The sequence below is a fragment of the Anguilla rostrata genome, chromosome 5 (genome assembly GCF_018555375.3).
Source record: "Anguilla rostrata isolate EN2019 chromosome 5, ASM1855537v3, whole genome shotgun sequence".
Taxonomy (NCBI): domain Eukaryota; kingdom Metazoa; phylum Chordata; class Actinopteri; order Anguilliformes; family Anguillidae; genus Anguilla; species Anguilla rostrata.
The window spans coordinates 41,255,295-41,271,432 of record NC_057937.1 but is presented as its reverse complement, the minus strand read 5'-3'; the positions used below and the strand labels follow the sequence as shown (position 1 = coordinate 41,271,432).

The window sequence follows — 16,138 nt, the reverse complement described above, 5'->3', positions numbered from 1 at the left end:
GTAAAAGCATGGTGGCGAGCAGAAGAAACCCAGAAAATAAATGCAAGCGTAGTGCAATGTTATATTTATTTCTTACAGTAAATTTTGGTTGCCATACAAGAGTATTGAGGATTTGGGGGAATGTGCGGTTACAGGAACTTCTCTTATCTCAATAATTAACTCTAAATAAGAGGATTCTGCAGCACAAAATTACAGCAACATAGATAACATGAACACAAGTCGTTACACAAAGTAGAGCGAGGAACATCTTAATATCTATGAAGAATTAAAAAAAGAAAGAAACCAAATTGAAGCTAATCTCTAAGAGGAAATCCATTTGATGTGGGACTTTGTGTGGCGTGTCAACAGTTGGCAACATAGCCCAATCCATTGGGAGATGGGTTTAGCATTTTTTTTTTTGTAGTTTTTTTTTTTTTTTGACTTGAGACTCCACTATTCAGCTTCTAAAGTTAGATCCACAAATAAATTAGCTTAGTGGTATGTAGTTCCATATAATTAATTTTTCAACAGTCACATCTAGTCTTTTTAAATTTAAATATATAAGTTAGCGTAAAAGTGTCCTCAGACCGTTCCCTACAAAGTGGCCTAAGAGGTTATATATAAATTTACAGCCTGTGATATTTTGGTAATTTATACACACATAATACACAAACTAAGCAATTGTAATTTCAAAATTTTAATTACAGTATTTAACAGAGGCAGAAGACTACCATTTGATTTCAGTGTGTTGAACGGTCAGTTCTCTCCTAATGGTAATGATTATGCTTATTCAAGTTCTTTCCTCAGTGATATGTGGTTCGGGATTCATGATACTGTCAGAGGATTTGTAAACTTGCAAAAAACAACCAAACGAACCCATTCATTATAAATATTGCTTCTTAATTGGTACCTCAAAAATTGTATGTATATATATATTTTTTCTTTTTTGGCAAACCATACTTCAGAGTTGATGCAGTAACATTTTCTCCAAATACCTTTATAAAATTTCATATAGTTCTCTATAAATCATTAAAAATACTGTGCTTTATTCTGAAGCTCTGTTTTAAAATAACATCTATTTAAAAATGATATAATTAGCAGCTTAACTCCTGTAAGTCTTCTCAAAGGACACCTATATTTCTCTTATGTCCGGTAATCGTAGTAATAGATATAACCGTATGTCAATCATTCATATAGCAAAAGCGTGTGAGCGATGGTGCGTGGCGTCGTAGAGGGAATGTCGGAACTGCTGGCGGCGGGGTCAGCTCACGGAGCTCACTCCCCCATTCGGTCTCCACTGCAGGTGTCTGTCTCTCGCAGCCAACGGCCTTCTCGTGGAAGCACCTCCTTATCACCAGCCTGAAACCGGGAGCAATGACGCTTTCAACCGTGGCAGAAAACAAGGGAGCATTAGGCTTCGCACTGTTGTGCTCCGCATTTGCACAAGGATATTAATGAGCGGTTAAGTTTAATGAGACCTCTTTTTTCGCGAAAGCCATTAGGAGTCCGTAATTAATGCCTGTCATTATGCTACCGCTCTGTTCCCGTTTGAAATTAACATTGAGCTTTTCTGATAACACTCCATCAAACCCTCTCGAGTTCTTTTCAGGTGATAAATGCCACTGGCTGTTTCGACTGTCATCCCCTCACTCTGAGATTCGCCGAAAGGGCAAACGCTTCTGGCCTGCACAAGAAGGCTTAATGGTGCTTTCAAAAACAATGTGTCCACAGTCAAACAGATCTTTACGCCTGGGAATGCGCGATACCAAGGACGACGTCCGGACCTTGTTCTTTCAACCCGATATAAAAAATGAAATGGCAAACGTCCAATATATCCACATATTGCACCAATCTCTCCCATGTCCTGGATCTTAGGACTAATGCATCTTGCTCAATAGAGGTGGCAACCAGAAGACGCTAAAACAGTTACAAGCTTCTCAAATGGCCGAGCCCTGAGATGAAAATATCATCAATGAATTATCATCAATGCAAAGACCCAGTGCATTTAACAGTCAGAGCACCACACTAACTAGGCAGAGTGGATAATGGAAGATTAAATGCAGAGCTTGGGACTGTGGAGTGTTTGAATAGCAGTGGACTACATATCCCATCAGTCCACGTGGTAAATGTTTTGTGGTGCTTTGCCTGTTCGAGTACAACCGTAGTTAAGATTCTTTGTTCTCTGTGGCCAGATTTGTGGTTCGCTGCCTAAAATTTCAGTGACACTAGCATTTCTGCTGCTCTAGCAACAGTGAGAAGCTGTGCTGGTTCAGGTACTTCCTGTGTTGCACCTATTTTCTTCCCCTGGAACCCTGGAAAGACCACCAGTACAGAAGCCCAGGAGCTGCTGTTCAATACCACTCCAATGAAGGCAAAAATGGGCGGGTGGACAGACAGCAAATACTGCTTCAGTGTGTCATATTTTATATAGATATAGCATAATTAGATATGTATTAATTCATATATATCTTTATGACTAATATATACTTTTATATTAGATCTCTCTCTCTCTCTACACACATTATGTATAAGATATGATATATAAATAATACTGTACCTAACTGTATACATTTGGATAGCAGCATCATTGAAAGGGGTTGCTTGCACTGTAGCCATAAAGCACAGTATTGCCTTGTTGCCCCTCCACTCTCACTGTTCAGATTGTACCAAAAACCTATTTCAATACTGTGTTTTATTTGGCCAAATAAATTAATAAAATCTGGTATGTTTTGCTCACACCTTTAACCAAACACGTTCTTGTTCCCTGGGTTCACTAAAAACATTAACACCCCCTCCCCCACCCCGTTTACCAACCATCTCAGACACCTCTTGTCTCTAATAAATCTGTGGGTCAACAGTTCATATATAAGTGAACACAAATGATTATTTTTAAAGGAAATGTACCAATTTGAGACTGATAGGACGGAAGGTGGCTCGTGGAATGTCAGAAGCTGCTGATTGTTGGTCTTGTTTGGCGTTTTCAGGGGAAAGGGTGAAAGGGAGGGCCCTTGGCTTTCACCCCCCTGACCACCTGCACTGATGTGGAAGACAAGAATGATTCGTACACAAATTACACCTTTCACACAACTCAGATAGATATACTGGATTCAAAGGAAAATTTACCGTGAGCCAAGAAAGAAAGGGAAAGCAGATGACAACTAAAAACTGAGCTGCTTGCTACAATTGTGCCCCTATAGCTGTGAAACAGGTGCCAGATACTAAAAGAGGTGCTTTTCGAGTGGAAACACCGGGACTGTGTGTGCACTGCAAGAAATGGTCTCCATCAAGCTGACAGATCAGCTTCCTCTTCTTTCCAGACAAACGGGTGAGAAGCAAGACACTTATTTTTTCCTAAATAGCTGACGCGTCGATAAATATAACCCTTTTTTTCGCTGAAGAAATATTCTCTGAGGAGATTATATAGCAAAGGTAGAAAATGGTCGGGTGCATCCAAATGTGGCTGATTGAAAAAAAAACTCCTTGTATTCCAAAGCGACTGGTCCGTATTACGCCGGTATCACAAAAAAGAGCATCTGTGGCCATCTCTCGCTCCTCTGTCCCGGCCCGGGCGGGGTCCGCTCGTTTCTCCGCTGGGCCTCGCGCGGAACCGTTGTGCTTATTCGCGACCCGCGCCGTTATTTTCAAAATGGCGGCCGTCCGAGAGCGCGCTCCGACCCGACCGCCGCGCCCCCCCTCCCCAAGGGAGAGCGCGGCGGGAAAACAACCGGCGGACCCGACAGAAAAACCGAAGGAAAAGTGATAACTGAAAGGAAAAAAAGGGGGAGAAGATGACAGCAGGAGCCGGGAATCCCTCTCTTATCTGTCCATCAGTACCTTCAGCGCTCTCTCTATGTTCATTCGGTGCCCCACTCGAGTCACTCCCAGATCGATCAGGTCCTCCTTCTGGAGGTTGGGCAGGTGGGCGCCCTCGATCTCGTTGTCCAAGAAGGCGTCCTTGTGCTCGGCCAGGTTGAGGCTCTCCAGCCAGTCTGCTACATCGTGCTTGGTCCACAGGAGGACCGGCTTGGAGGCGAAGGGCTTGTTGGAGACGGCCTGGATGAGGGTGAGTGGGGAGGGCGAGCGGCTCCTCCCGGAGCCCAGGCCGAAGCGCTCGCCACCCAGCGGGGGCGTGGGGAGCCCGAACACGTCCGTCAGGGTCGGGGAGGAGGCCGGGGCCGAGGCCGGCAGGGAGGAGGCCCGGCCGGGGCCCGCGTCCGGCGGGGACGACATGGGGCTGGGGGCCCGGTGCTGCGGGGGCATGCTGTCCGGCTGGCGGCCCGTCGGGTGGGGGCCCGGCCGCGCGGCGAAGGTGACCATGGCGTTTCGCTGAGTGGCTGAGGGCGGGGGCGTGCCCTCCGGACCCCTGCAGAGAGAGAGGGAGAGAGAGAGAGACAGATAGAGTGAGAGCAAGAGACAACAGGAGAGAATGAAACAAAGTCAGAGAGAGAAAGCAAGAGAGTGAGTGAGACAGGCAAAAAGGAAGAGAATGAGTGAGACAGCAACAGAGAGCAAGAGAGAGAGAGAGTGAGTGAGACAGAGAAAGTCAGAGAAAGAGCAAGAGAGAGAAAAACAGTCATAGAAATGCACCATACACCTTCCTCTAAAGAGCTCTATTGTTTTAATGAAAAGCAACAAAAGCTACTTCTAAGCACTATTAAAGTTGACATCCACGTATAGACATTTTGATCTTGTCTCAAAATGCATTCAGTTTTCACAGCTTAAATTAATATGCACATGGTAATTCTGGTATCTAGACTAACGTACCTACTTCTCCTGTGTTATGGGAAGGAGTGGTGCTTTTTGAATTTAGGTTTGGGAACACGGAGATGGATCTTTCTTTAAACAGGGCATCACTGACGTAACCACCGCTGCTCAAGCAGTGGATTTCAGCGAGTGCAACGAAATCGAGGCTGGATTCCTCCTGCCAAACTCCTGGCCTGATTAATCCAGGAGCTCCCATGCGCTAAAGAGCTTTATTCTTCATTACTTGACAGACTTACTTGAAAGATTACCCGGGCCTGCAAATGAAAGAGAAATGACAGGCTTTCCCAAAGAAATCCTCTTCGCCGGTGCCGGTGCCGGAGAAGGTAAATAAAAGTCGGCGTTGCTCTACCCTCGTGCCGGAGCGGCGGTCGTGGTGGGAGCCATACGCTCAAATGGAAGGCTGACGGCAGCCGTTATGCTTGGTTTGATATCCTGGTAGCCAGCGCCAGCGCTAACGGTGTCCATCTTAACGCTCCACCCTTGTGGCAGAGGCTGGGGGAGGGCCCAGCTAGCATGTGACATCACGGTCGTGACTCCGAACGTTGGAGATGGGCTCCAGAGTGAACCGTAGCTCTGCAGTGTGGGGTGACTGCATTTGGGCCAATGCAGGTTTCCCTGCAAATGGTTTTGGAAACTGTTTCTAATCCCTCACATCCTTCTTAGAAGTGATGGAGCCTGAGGAGGCCTCACATTTGTTCGCAAATGGCAGTTAAATATATGATGTGCCGTTCAACTAATGTTAGGTTTCACAATGCATCACGCAGTTAACGCTGGCTTTATCGATCAAAGGATGCAGAATGTTAAGCTTTTTCGGGAATTGACATATGCACTTTAATTTGCTTTACTCTTGTTTAAATGTCTCATTCGCACAGAGAGGATCAATAATTCACACAACCAACATGATTTAGTATGCCTGCTTAGCTAGAGTAAGACTCTAAAAACATCAAAGCATGTTTAAAATCGGACCCAGAAAAAGCGTTTGGTTCATAGCACTTTTCTGAAACCGTTCACAGGGCTGGTTGATAAAGGTTGCTATACCCGAGCGAGCACTTCCTCTGGGGTTAGTTTTTCCACAGAACAAGTGAAAAAAAATGACCACAAGAGGGTGTTGTTCTTCAAATGCATCATCCATATTTTCTATTTTCTTTCTGATTTGTTGAGATGAGTCTCTAGTTAAAGGGACAGAAGATGTTCTATTAGGATGCAGCACATCTCTCTGTGAGGGTCTAAACTTTAGTCTATAAATCCTCATTGACCATCTATTTTGACTCTAATTCCAGATGCATATTTAAAAAAAATAGTTTTATAAAAATTGAAAGTGATTCAGAGTATATGCAAACATAACTTCTGGATTTTACATAAAGTGACCAATTACAGTGGTAGCCAGTTAAGTAGCTAGCTAGCCAGGCACTGGCTGGCTAATATTCTATGCACTGCCATGTTTGTTGATCACTGTTTCCCATGATGCTTTATGTTTAAGTTACGTTGTGCCCTGTCTGTGGATGGAGCTGTTTGTTAAGCTTGTTTTGGGTGTGGTCGCTGAAAAAACAAAAAACAAAAGCATGAGTGCTATCCCAAATCCGCTTTGTCTCCGTCTCTAGTCAGTCATGACAATATTTGTTAGCAACTATGTAGCAAATTGTCGACCAAATGGAAATTAATTTTATTTAGTCCTATTTCTTTGAATGGCCAAGTTCTTCAAGGCCTAGGGCAGCCGTCCCGGATCACCCCTTGCCCCCCATTCCGCCCTTGCGACAGCTCTGCTGGCTGACCTGTGGGACTGTCCTGGACGCTCGCTCCCCTAATGAATGAACCCAAATGCAATTAGACGTGTAATTATTCCGAGGCCCTACGTGGTGCGTCTCCCGGCTATTAAAATTCACGCCGCGTGCTGTCATTGCGCACGCGGGTCCAAGCGGATGGCGGTGGGCGAACCGCGGGGGCAGCCCTTGGCGCACTTCGCCCATGGCGTTAATGCAATTTACGGGGGGGGGGGGCTCGCTCCGATACAGCGCCTTAACGAATGCTGAGGGTCACCGTGGATAATTTATCAATAGACGGTGGGACATATTGACCCGGGCGCAGAAGCTGTGATTAATGCACTGTGAGGGCTGCTGGTCGGACGCGAGCCGGAGGAAGATTTACGGCCTCGGAGCCCCGGCGCTTCCCGTCAACTAAAGGCTCCGGAAGAAAAGAAAAAACAAAGCGGGCGGGATCGGGTTTACGGCCGGCTAAACTCGGCGCGATCGTTTTTAAGCCGCGCCCGACGGCTAACCCGGAGAAGGCCTAATCCCCCTCTGACTGCCGTCTGAAACGCCCACCAAGCGGATCGGACTGTCCCGCATTCAGGCGAGGAACGATGATTCAACAGATATCAGGACGAATGACACAGCCGACGAGCTGCGGGCTCAAGTCTTTCATTTCCTCTGATATTCCAGCTCGTCTCAAAGTGATTTATTGCCCCATAAAAACAGCCATTGAAGGAAATCAAAGTGCCTGCATGCGGCTCGGTAAACAATATGTAAAAGTGCTGTCGCTGTCAGTAATAGGATCCACCAAAGAGAACATCTGAAGGAGAATGTAACAGAACGTAAACAGATGTGCGTTAACTATACACATTCCTTTCCACCTCACCGATGTCTAACGTATTCTGAATTATTAGAATATCTTCCTCAAGGTCACAATCTGTCTAAATTGTGCATACTGAGAAGTGTTAAGAATTCCAACAATCAATATTAGCTCTGGAATGTCCCTTTTCAAATCAAAGTTTCATTCATTTTATTCACTCTTGATAAAACAAATAGACCAAACCTTCTTTTAGACCAGGGCTTCTCAACTCCAGGTCCTGAGGGCCACAGTGTCTACAGGTATTTGCTCCAACCATTTCACTAATTACTTTATGCCCCTTGGTTCAGGAAGTAAGCTCGTTAGTGAAATCAGGTGGTGTAGTGTGTGGCTGGAGCAAATACCTACAGCCACTGCGGCCCTCAGGACCTGGAGTTTTAGTAGCCTACATACTCAGTGTAAGGCTTGCAAACGGGGATGTGGCACTATGTCCGTGGTTTCATGCGCCTGTAACTGCGGGTATAAGCAAAAACAAATGCCCCCCAGGCCATTGGGCAGCTAAGGGCAGAAACATAGGCAGATACGGTGTTGTGCACGGGTGGATGACATCACGCTGCAGCCGCAGTACATTCAGAGGTTTAACACCTGAGCAACACCGGTGTGTGTGGGGGGAGGGAGGGACTCGTCGCAGCAAAACCACTGCATCTGTGCAAGACGACTCAGCGATGCGCATTTAGAGCCTGCAGTTCCACAGAGACACCTGGACACGGCCGGGGCAGAGGCTCAGGCACCCCAGTTCAGCACAGTGCTACATAACCCGTTTAATAACAACACACTGCCTCAGCACCTAAAGCCTCCCAACAGGAACTGTCTGTGCGCTGCTGCAATGGCGAGCTCACGCTGACTCACTCCGGAGATGAAGATCGCGGTCACCGAAGGCTCCTTCACAACGCAGCGCTACGTGCTGTACCTCGCTTTGTGCCGGAATAATGTCTACGCACGCTGATGCCCAGCTGAAGGGAGAGTTGTGTGCGTTTATCACACATCCCAGCTGAGGGGTAAGTGTGTGTAATAGCCTCCATAATCGCCTAACACAATTGTTTTTGCTAGTAAATTGAATCATAACCTTTTATACCGAATTGCTCTCTCTATACATTTAATATTATATATTACCCTTTCAAATGTCCTTCACCACAATGCCACTATCGGCTAGTCAGGTAGGTGACCACTGAGGCACACACTCAATATGAAACTGATTGAGAATGGAAATATGGAAGATATCATCTTTTTCTTTCTTATTCTATCCAGATTGCAGGATATGAGCCCCTCGTGTCATATAGCTTTATTGTTTCACTAAAAAACGTTTAAAAATACATAAATTGTCTTTACACAGTGTATATTTAAATTCCCATTCACTTAACTCCATTCACTTCTTGTGTTACTGTTACTGAGTGTGTGTGCGTGTGTGTGACACCAGATGGACGGATGAGAAGACTGAAAAGAAAAAAAGCAGTGTTATCACAGGACAGCATTTTAAAAATATAAGAAAAAACTAAATGTACAAACATGATGTGCTCTGAACTCAATGCAAACATCTTATGCATTAGTTAGAAAGCAAAACAAGAAGTGAATGCAATAAAAAAAAATGTGTCAAACACGCACATGCACACGCGCACTCACATCCACAAACAGAATAGGTAACAACACTGCTATGACAAATGTACTAAATAACACCAGTACAACTTCCTGCTTTCTTGCTGGATTCTAAATGGTGCTAAAAAAATGTTGGCCTTTACAGTAATGGAGCTAACCTTACTTGGGACAGTGGATCACACCAAATCCATGCTTTGATCACAGGTGATAGTTAGCCCATTATTTTGAAAGCAGGCTGGTTAACATGGTGTGAATGCTGCCGCTATGGACGGTTCTTTCATAGCATGCGCCTCAGAAACACGCAGCACAGTGACAGGTCAGAGGATCAGCTTTCATTTGCTCTGCCTCATAAGCCTGCACAGCCAGCTCTGATCACATCCTATAATGCAGACTCTACAGCACCAGGATACCGGCATCTTAACATAACGGGTCCTCCGCATTCATTTACCTGTTTGTTCCATTTACCATGGCCACAGAAATGCCTGCATAAAATGACAAATAAGCACAACAAAGCAAATGCTTTCTGCAATTTTAGATGTAAGTGATAACTGATTCAGTGTTTACTTTCCAATTTAGTGGAAATGAAAAAAACCTTACAGTGAGCTACTCACTGAAATACCACTATCCCATGTATTGCCAGTTGTTATTTATTGATGTATTATGTGCCACCACCACACATTCGATTGGTTAGGTTGATATTGCAGCTGTGGGGAATAACTACTCATGTTTACAGTATACCACAACTAAAATGGTATTTAACTATAACTAGGTACTACAATTAGAACAGCAACATTAAAGGCTAAAATTAGTTACATACTGTTTTACTAATGTATAGTTTTATTATAATTCAGTTGTTGACCTCAATTTTTAATTGTCACTTAGAAGGATTTATGATAATGTTTAGTGATGATAGCAAACTCAGCTCCCAGCCCCCTCCCACACACACTCACTCACACACACACACATACACACACACACACACACACACAAGCACACATGCATGCATGCGCAAGCATGTGCACATACACACAGGCATGTGCATGCATGCACACACACACTCTCACACACAAACACTAAAACAGGCATGCGCATGCTCACACACACAGAGGCAAGCTCATGTATGCACACACACACACACAGGCATGCTCATGTATGCACACACACACACACTCTCACACACAAACACCCAAACAGGCATGCGCACGCTCACACACAGGCATGCTCATGTATGAACACACACACACACCGGCATGTGTATGCGCACACACAATCACACACACGCGCACACACACACACGCACACAGACCTCTGGGTCCAGCGCACACGCTCTGTTATGTAACTGGCTCTCTTGGTAAAGGGCCGTGCACGTGACACGGCTGAATTGGGATATGATAGTGAACTGTGATGAGGGTTGCACTACCCCACCCCCCCCCCCCCACACCCGAGCCCCGAGCGTTGTGGTTCAGCCTGTGTTAATCGGACTGACATTATTCATCCAGTCCTCAAGGCTGCTCTCATCACCGGGTTGCTAGGCAACCCCTTCGTTCACAGGCAGAACGCAAACTAATCTGCGAACAAAAAAAAAAAAAAAAAAGAAAAAAAAAAACCCTTCCATTGTAAAGTCTTTATTTCTCAGCGGTCGGAGAGATGCGATTAAAAGAGAGATTAAGCATTCCGGATAACCCCGGAACCTCCGAGAACAGGAGACGGCATCACGCTGAGCCAGATAGCGCACAGCTAAGGGTCCTTTCAGGAGCCCCGCCAATCTGTCCACACACCCCGAGAAAAAACCACGCACGGCTGTCTCTTTTCTAAATCAACTGACACCAGGGCAGAGAAGCTATAAATGATTCCTGTTCTCGTTCAGTTTTTTAGTCACGGACAGACCGTTTTTCCGCAAAATGCATGCGAGCTGTGAATAATTGAACGTCCTCTTTCATGTTACATAAGAGCAAGGAATTAAAAAAACAAAAAAACAAGCAGTTTCAGTTCAGGGTTGGATGGAAGCAAAGCACCCAAAAAAATAATAATTAATGCATTTTTTTTAATAATAGCATTTCCATGCTTACCCCTCCCTTCCTGACACGAAATCGTGTCTTCTGATCGGAAGAAAAAAAAAAAACAAGATGTGCGCCCTAAACATTTATGAAGACGTTCGGATTCAGCCAATTTCGGCTGTTTCAGCTACAGGGGAAGCTGCCAGAAGTGGCCACGGTGATGCTTTATCACTGCTGCCATCCTCAGACATCGCACAAATCAATCACAGGGACCAAGAACTTCTTAAAACGAAAGCGACCATCTGAAACCCGGCTGTGTACACACGCGTCATTGTACATTTTAATCACCTCCACGACACTTACAGCAGAATTCGACGTATCAGCAGGGATATCTTATCATGTTCGTGAATCTTTATAATGCACCCTGATTTGTCCCGTTTGACAGCTGTCCGGCGGGTCTTAATGTGTACGTATCAAATTCAGCGGCAGAGCTTAGAGCAGGTTTTGCTATTGACATCTACGCCGAAGCAGACATTATCTAATGTAATCCCTTTTAGCTCGCCATTAAAACGAGGGCTGCAGAGTTAACGCCGTTTAACAGGCCAGGAATAAAACGCCAGCGCTACAAAATGCAAGTGCGCCACTGCTTGGGTTTATATGCGTCTGCCCGGCGATTCCATTGGTTGCTCTTAGCAACGGGTCCGCTCGCTCGCTGCTCATGGCAACATTTGATCTGTGGATGAACTGCGCAGCAGAGGCAATCCTCAAAAGTGTGTGCAGAGAGAGCCGTCTGCCTGCTATCTGAAACAAGGCCTGTGGCACAAATGCACACGCGTGCACAAGCACATACGTACGCACGCGGCACATGCGAACGCCCGCACACACGTCACGCTCGCACACACAGTGGTTTACGTACGAGCGCATACAGAGACATGCACACACATGCAGTCTTCTTCCCGGGGTCTTTTTAGAGGCTGGAGAGTGTGATTCACTGAACTCCCACTCAGTTGTGGAGCATCAACAGAGGCCATAAACAAGCAGGCCGGCTCAGAGCCACACACACACTGCCCCAGTGAACACACACAGCACAGAGAAACACACACACACTGTCCCAGTGTACACACACAGCACAGAGAAACACACACACACACTGTCCCAGTGTACACACACAGCACAGAGAAACACACACACTGTCCCAGTGTACACACACAGCACAGAGAAACACACACACACACACTGCCCCAGTGTATACACACAGCACAGAGAAACACACACACACACACACACACTGCCCCAGTATACACACACAGCAGAGAAACACACACACACTGCCCCAGTGTGCACACACAGCACAGAGAAACACACACACACACTGCCCTAGTATACACACACACACACACAACACACACACAGGGAAACACCCACACAGTCCCAGTATGCACACACAGCACAGAGAAACACACACACACTGCCCTAATATACACACACAGCACAGAGAAACACACACAATCTCAGTGTGCACACACAGCAGAGAGAAACACACACACACTGCCCTAGTATACACACACACACACACACACACAGTCCCACTATACACACACAGCACAGAGAAACACACACACACTGCCCTAGTATACACACACACACACACACACACACACACACAGGGAAACACACACACAGTCCCACTATACACACACAGCAGAGAGAAACACACACACTGCCCTAGTATACACACACACACACACACACACACACACACAGACCCAGTATACACACACAGCACAGGGAAACACACACACAGTCCTAGTATGCACACACAGCACAGAGAAACACACACACACTGCCCCACTGCACACACACAGCACAGAGCCACACACATACACACACATAGTCCCAATGTATGCACACAGCAAAAAGCCACACACACACACACACACTGTCCCACTGACACACAGCACAGAGAAACACACACACACTGTCCAACTGCACACATAGCACAGAGCCACACACATGCACACACATAGTCCCAATGTACGCACACAGCAAAAATCCACACACACACACACTATCCCACTGACACACAGCACAGAGAAACACACACACACTGTCCAAGTGCACACATAGCACAGAGCCACACACATACACACACATAGTCCCAATGTACACACACAGCAAAAAGCCATACACACACACTGTCCCACTGACACACAGCACAGAGAAGCACACACACACTGTCCAACTGCACACACAGCAGAGAAACACACACACTGCCCCAGTGAACACACACAGCACAGACTCACACACACTGTCCCACTGCACACACACAGCACAAAAGTCACACACACACTGTCCCAATGCACACACAAGACAGAGCCACACACACACTGTGACAAATGCACACACACAGCACAGAGCCACACACACACTGCTCCAATGCACACACACAGCACAGGCCCTCACACACACTGTGCAAACACTACTCACTGCTCTCAGCGCAAAAGAATAACTCGGACATTGGTGCCTCTGGTGGTCATCAATCACACTCATTCATTTATATATGTATGATTTAATGCCATGAAAGGACAGTATGAAGTCTCCCCTGAAGTAGGTTTGTCCCTGTATTACCGTAAATCACAGGCCACTTACGAAGATAAAATGGCAAGGACGTAGTAGCCCATTTCGTTACTTGAATTGCTCATGACGTGTAGTGCAGAAAGGCCTGCAGAAAACAAACAGTGACTCCAGGCCAGTCCCTCCATTAATCTTCTACGTTATATTACATTACATTACATTTGTTTGGCAGGCGCTGCTATTGGGGCGTCAGGAGCCTATTAAACTCACTCGAAACGGACGCGCCACGGGTGACTACAGCAGGAACTGAGCAAAGACCCACTGACACACCTCTAGACGTCACTTCACCCGAGACCTCGAGGCCACTCGTACCGAACCCGCGCGTTCTCCGACAGCTGCCGCAAATGAATCAAGAGGATAACGTCCGGACGAAACATCCGAGGACCCAATTACGATGACTAATCGCACGGGGGATTCGTTTGCACTCGACCTGAAGGACCGTTCGAGCTCCGTCTCAGAGGGGATCCCATTATTTTTTTTCCAGGCAGACGCTGCGCGCGCTGCTCCGAGCGGACAGGCGATAGGCGGGTTTCAGATGAATATTCAGGGCGAGCGCCCCGCGCACGGGCGCAGTGTAACGTTACGTCAGCCAGCAGCAGACGGCTATTTCGAGTGCGGCGTGAGCACGGGCGGCCTCTCGCCGGCTCTGAGAAGCCCCTCTGCCAGCGGAGTGCCAGCTGTGCCGCCTGATGTGCGCCGCGCTCGTGTCGTGGCATAAATCTGCCAAACGCGCAACCTGCCGACTTCGCCTGACAGTGCGTTCGGAAGGGCAAACCGCGGCTGCTGGATTCAGAGTCTGTCTCGCTCGCCGAACACAGCTGGGGTAAGCATGCATACCCTCTCAAAACAGATGTGTTAAAAACAACATTTTTTAATGCACCTCCATGTCTAGTTAGGGACAACACATTTTGTGTTACTTTCAGCAGTATGTGTTAAGAAGTCATGCTTTGTAACACATAAATTGTACATTTGAAGCACGTAAGTAGTAACTTTGACCCAAAATGTGTGTCAGAATGAATAACACAAAAGTAGTATCCTTTTTGAGTGTATGTATAGCATATCCATTGAGCACCCATGCTTTTTAACAAGAAATGAAATTACATCTTACTAAAGTAAAACTAAATCTAATCAGCTGCCAGCGTTGGTCCTGTAATGCCGCAGTATCTCATCAAGAAGCATCAGCCAGTGTTGGCGTTCTGAACCGACCAATTTCCCCCAGCAGATGTTTTACATCTAGCGATACCTACAGCAAGGCCAAATTAGTCCTATGTCAACTACCAGCATTGATACACAACCGACATTACCATGTGACCATCTGTCAGCAGTCTGCAGTGGCCAGAAATGGGTAAATTAGTCACATTCTGTTGGCCAAAGAAACCACGCTAAGAGCCAGCTTGGATCATCACTGTAGGGCCATTGCTGGTGGCCAATGGAGTTGCCCAGAAAGAAACATGGTTTAACATTTGCCCAGAGTAAAAATGGCATGGCCAAAGCTGGGTCTACCAAACCACATATACTGGGAAAACCATCTTTTCTAAATGCTGAAGAACTGGCGTACAAGTGAATAGAACAATAGGTGCAATTCAAAAACAACATGGCCCAGCCTCACCTGTACTTGAAAACTGTATCATTCTCTCTCATACACAAATGTAATGCATGCCACTGCTGAACACATCATGTTAGACTTGCTCAAATCTTGTGGCTCCACATGTCCCGAGAAAATGAAATTAAATGGAAACACCTGACTCGGTGGATGTTGAGTGATTTGAATCCATTTGTTTTTTAACGCTCAGCGATGCGTTCGATTCGACTTTCTGCAGGAAACGGAGCTAATGACTCCCGACTGTTTCACATATCAGCATCAAGTCCCCCGTCAGCTCCGCTGTTTACTGTGTGTCTCTGCATCTCACATTATCACAGGCTGCAAGACTCATTCTTCTCCATTTATATAAATCAACATTTGCTAATGAACCGCACATTAATATCAGCACTGCAGTCTACAGCAAGCTGTACCTTTAGTCATATACAAATGATGCATTTACAGCAAATTACCCCTTCCTTATTCTTCATTATCACTTCTGGGTGGCTGTACCACTTCTGGCTGTATTAATACATTCAATATAATACTGGAATATTAGCATATATGTTAATTTAACCACCGAGAGGAACTTGGCATGCCTGAACAAAAGAACTAATTTTGCAACCAGTGAAATGGCACTTTCTACAAGAAAACCGGGATATTCTACATTGAACTACCTTTAAAAATTGCATTAAAAAAAAAAAAAAATAATAAAATATATATATATATATATATATATATATAGTACAAATATCTATGTTTCACTGTGGTGGTTTCTTTAAAATACCTCTGCTTGCTCGAACCTTCCATGCATAATTCCTGGGGCTGTAAGTTCTTATACGAGGTGACAGATTTGTGTCTATTTTGGAGGGCTTCAGCTGGCCATGGCACACATTTATCCCGGTCATTTAACCAGTGGAAATAAAGATTAAAATGATCACATCAAATATACACTGCCTTTATGTTC

The 16,138-nt window shown here is 45.8% G+C and overlaps 1 protein-coding gene across 4 annotated transcripts in view; it reads right to left on the bottom strand.

Moving 5' to 3' along the window:
* Positions 1-49: 49 nt before the first annotated feature.
* LOC135255285 (SH3 and multiple ankyrin repeat domains protein 2-like) overlaps positions 50-16,138 on the bottom strand; it is a 177,107-nt gene continuing 161,018 nt past the window's right edge. For 2 of the 4 annotated variants that reach the window (XM_064336239.1, XM_064336241.1), the window contains 2 exons: positions 3,814-4,342; positions 50-3,015 (listed from right to left, as the gene is read on the bottom strand). In XM_064336239.1, the coding sequence (XP_064192309.1) occupies positions 2,995-3,015; positions 3,814-4,342 (550 nt within the window). In that variant the 3' untranslated portion in view covers positions 50-2,994. Of the gene's footprint in view, positions 4,343-16,138 lie in introns of all 4 variants that reach the window. The other 2 variants (XM_064336240.1, XM_064336242.1) reach the window with 1 other exon arrangement.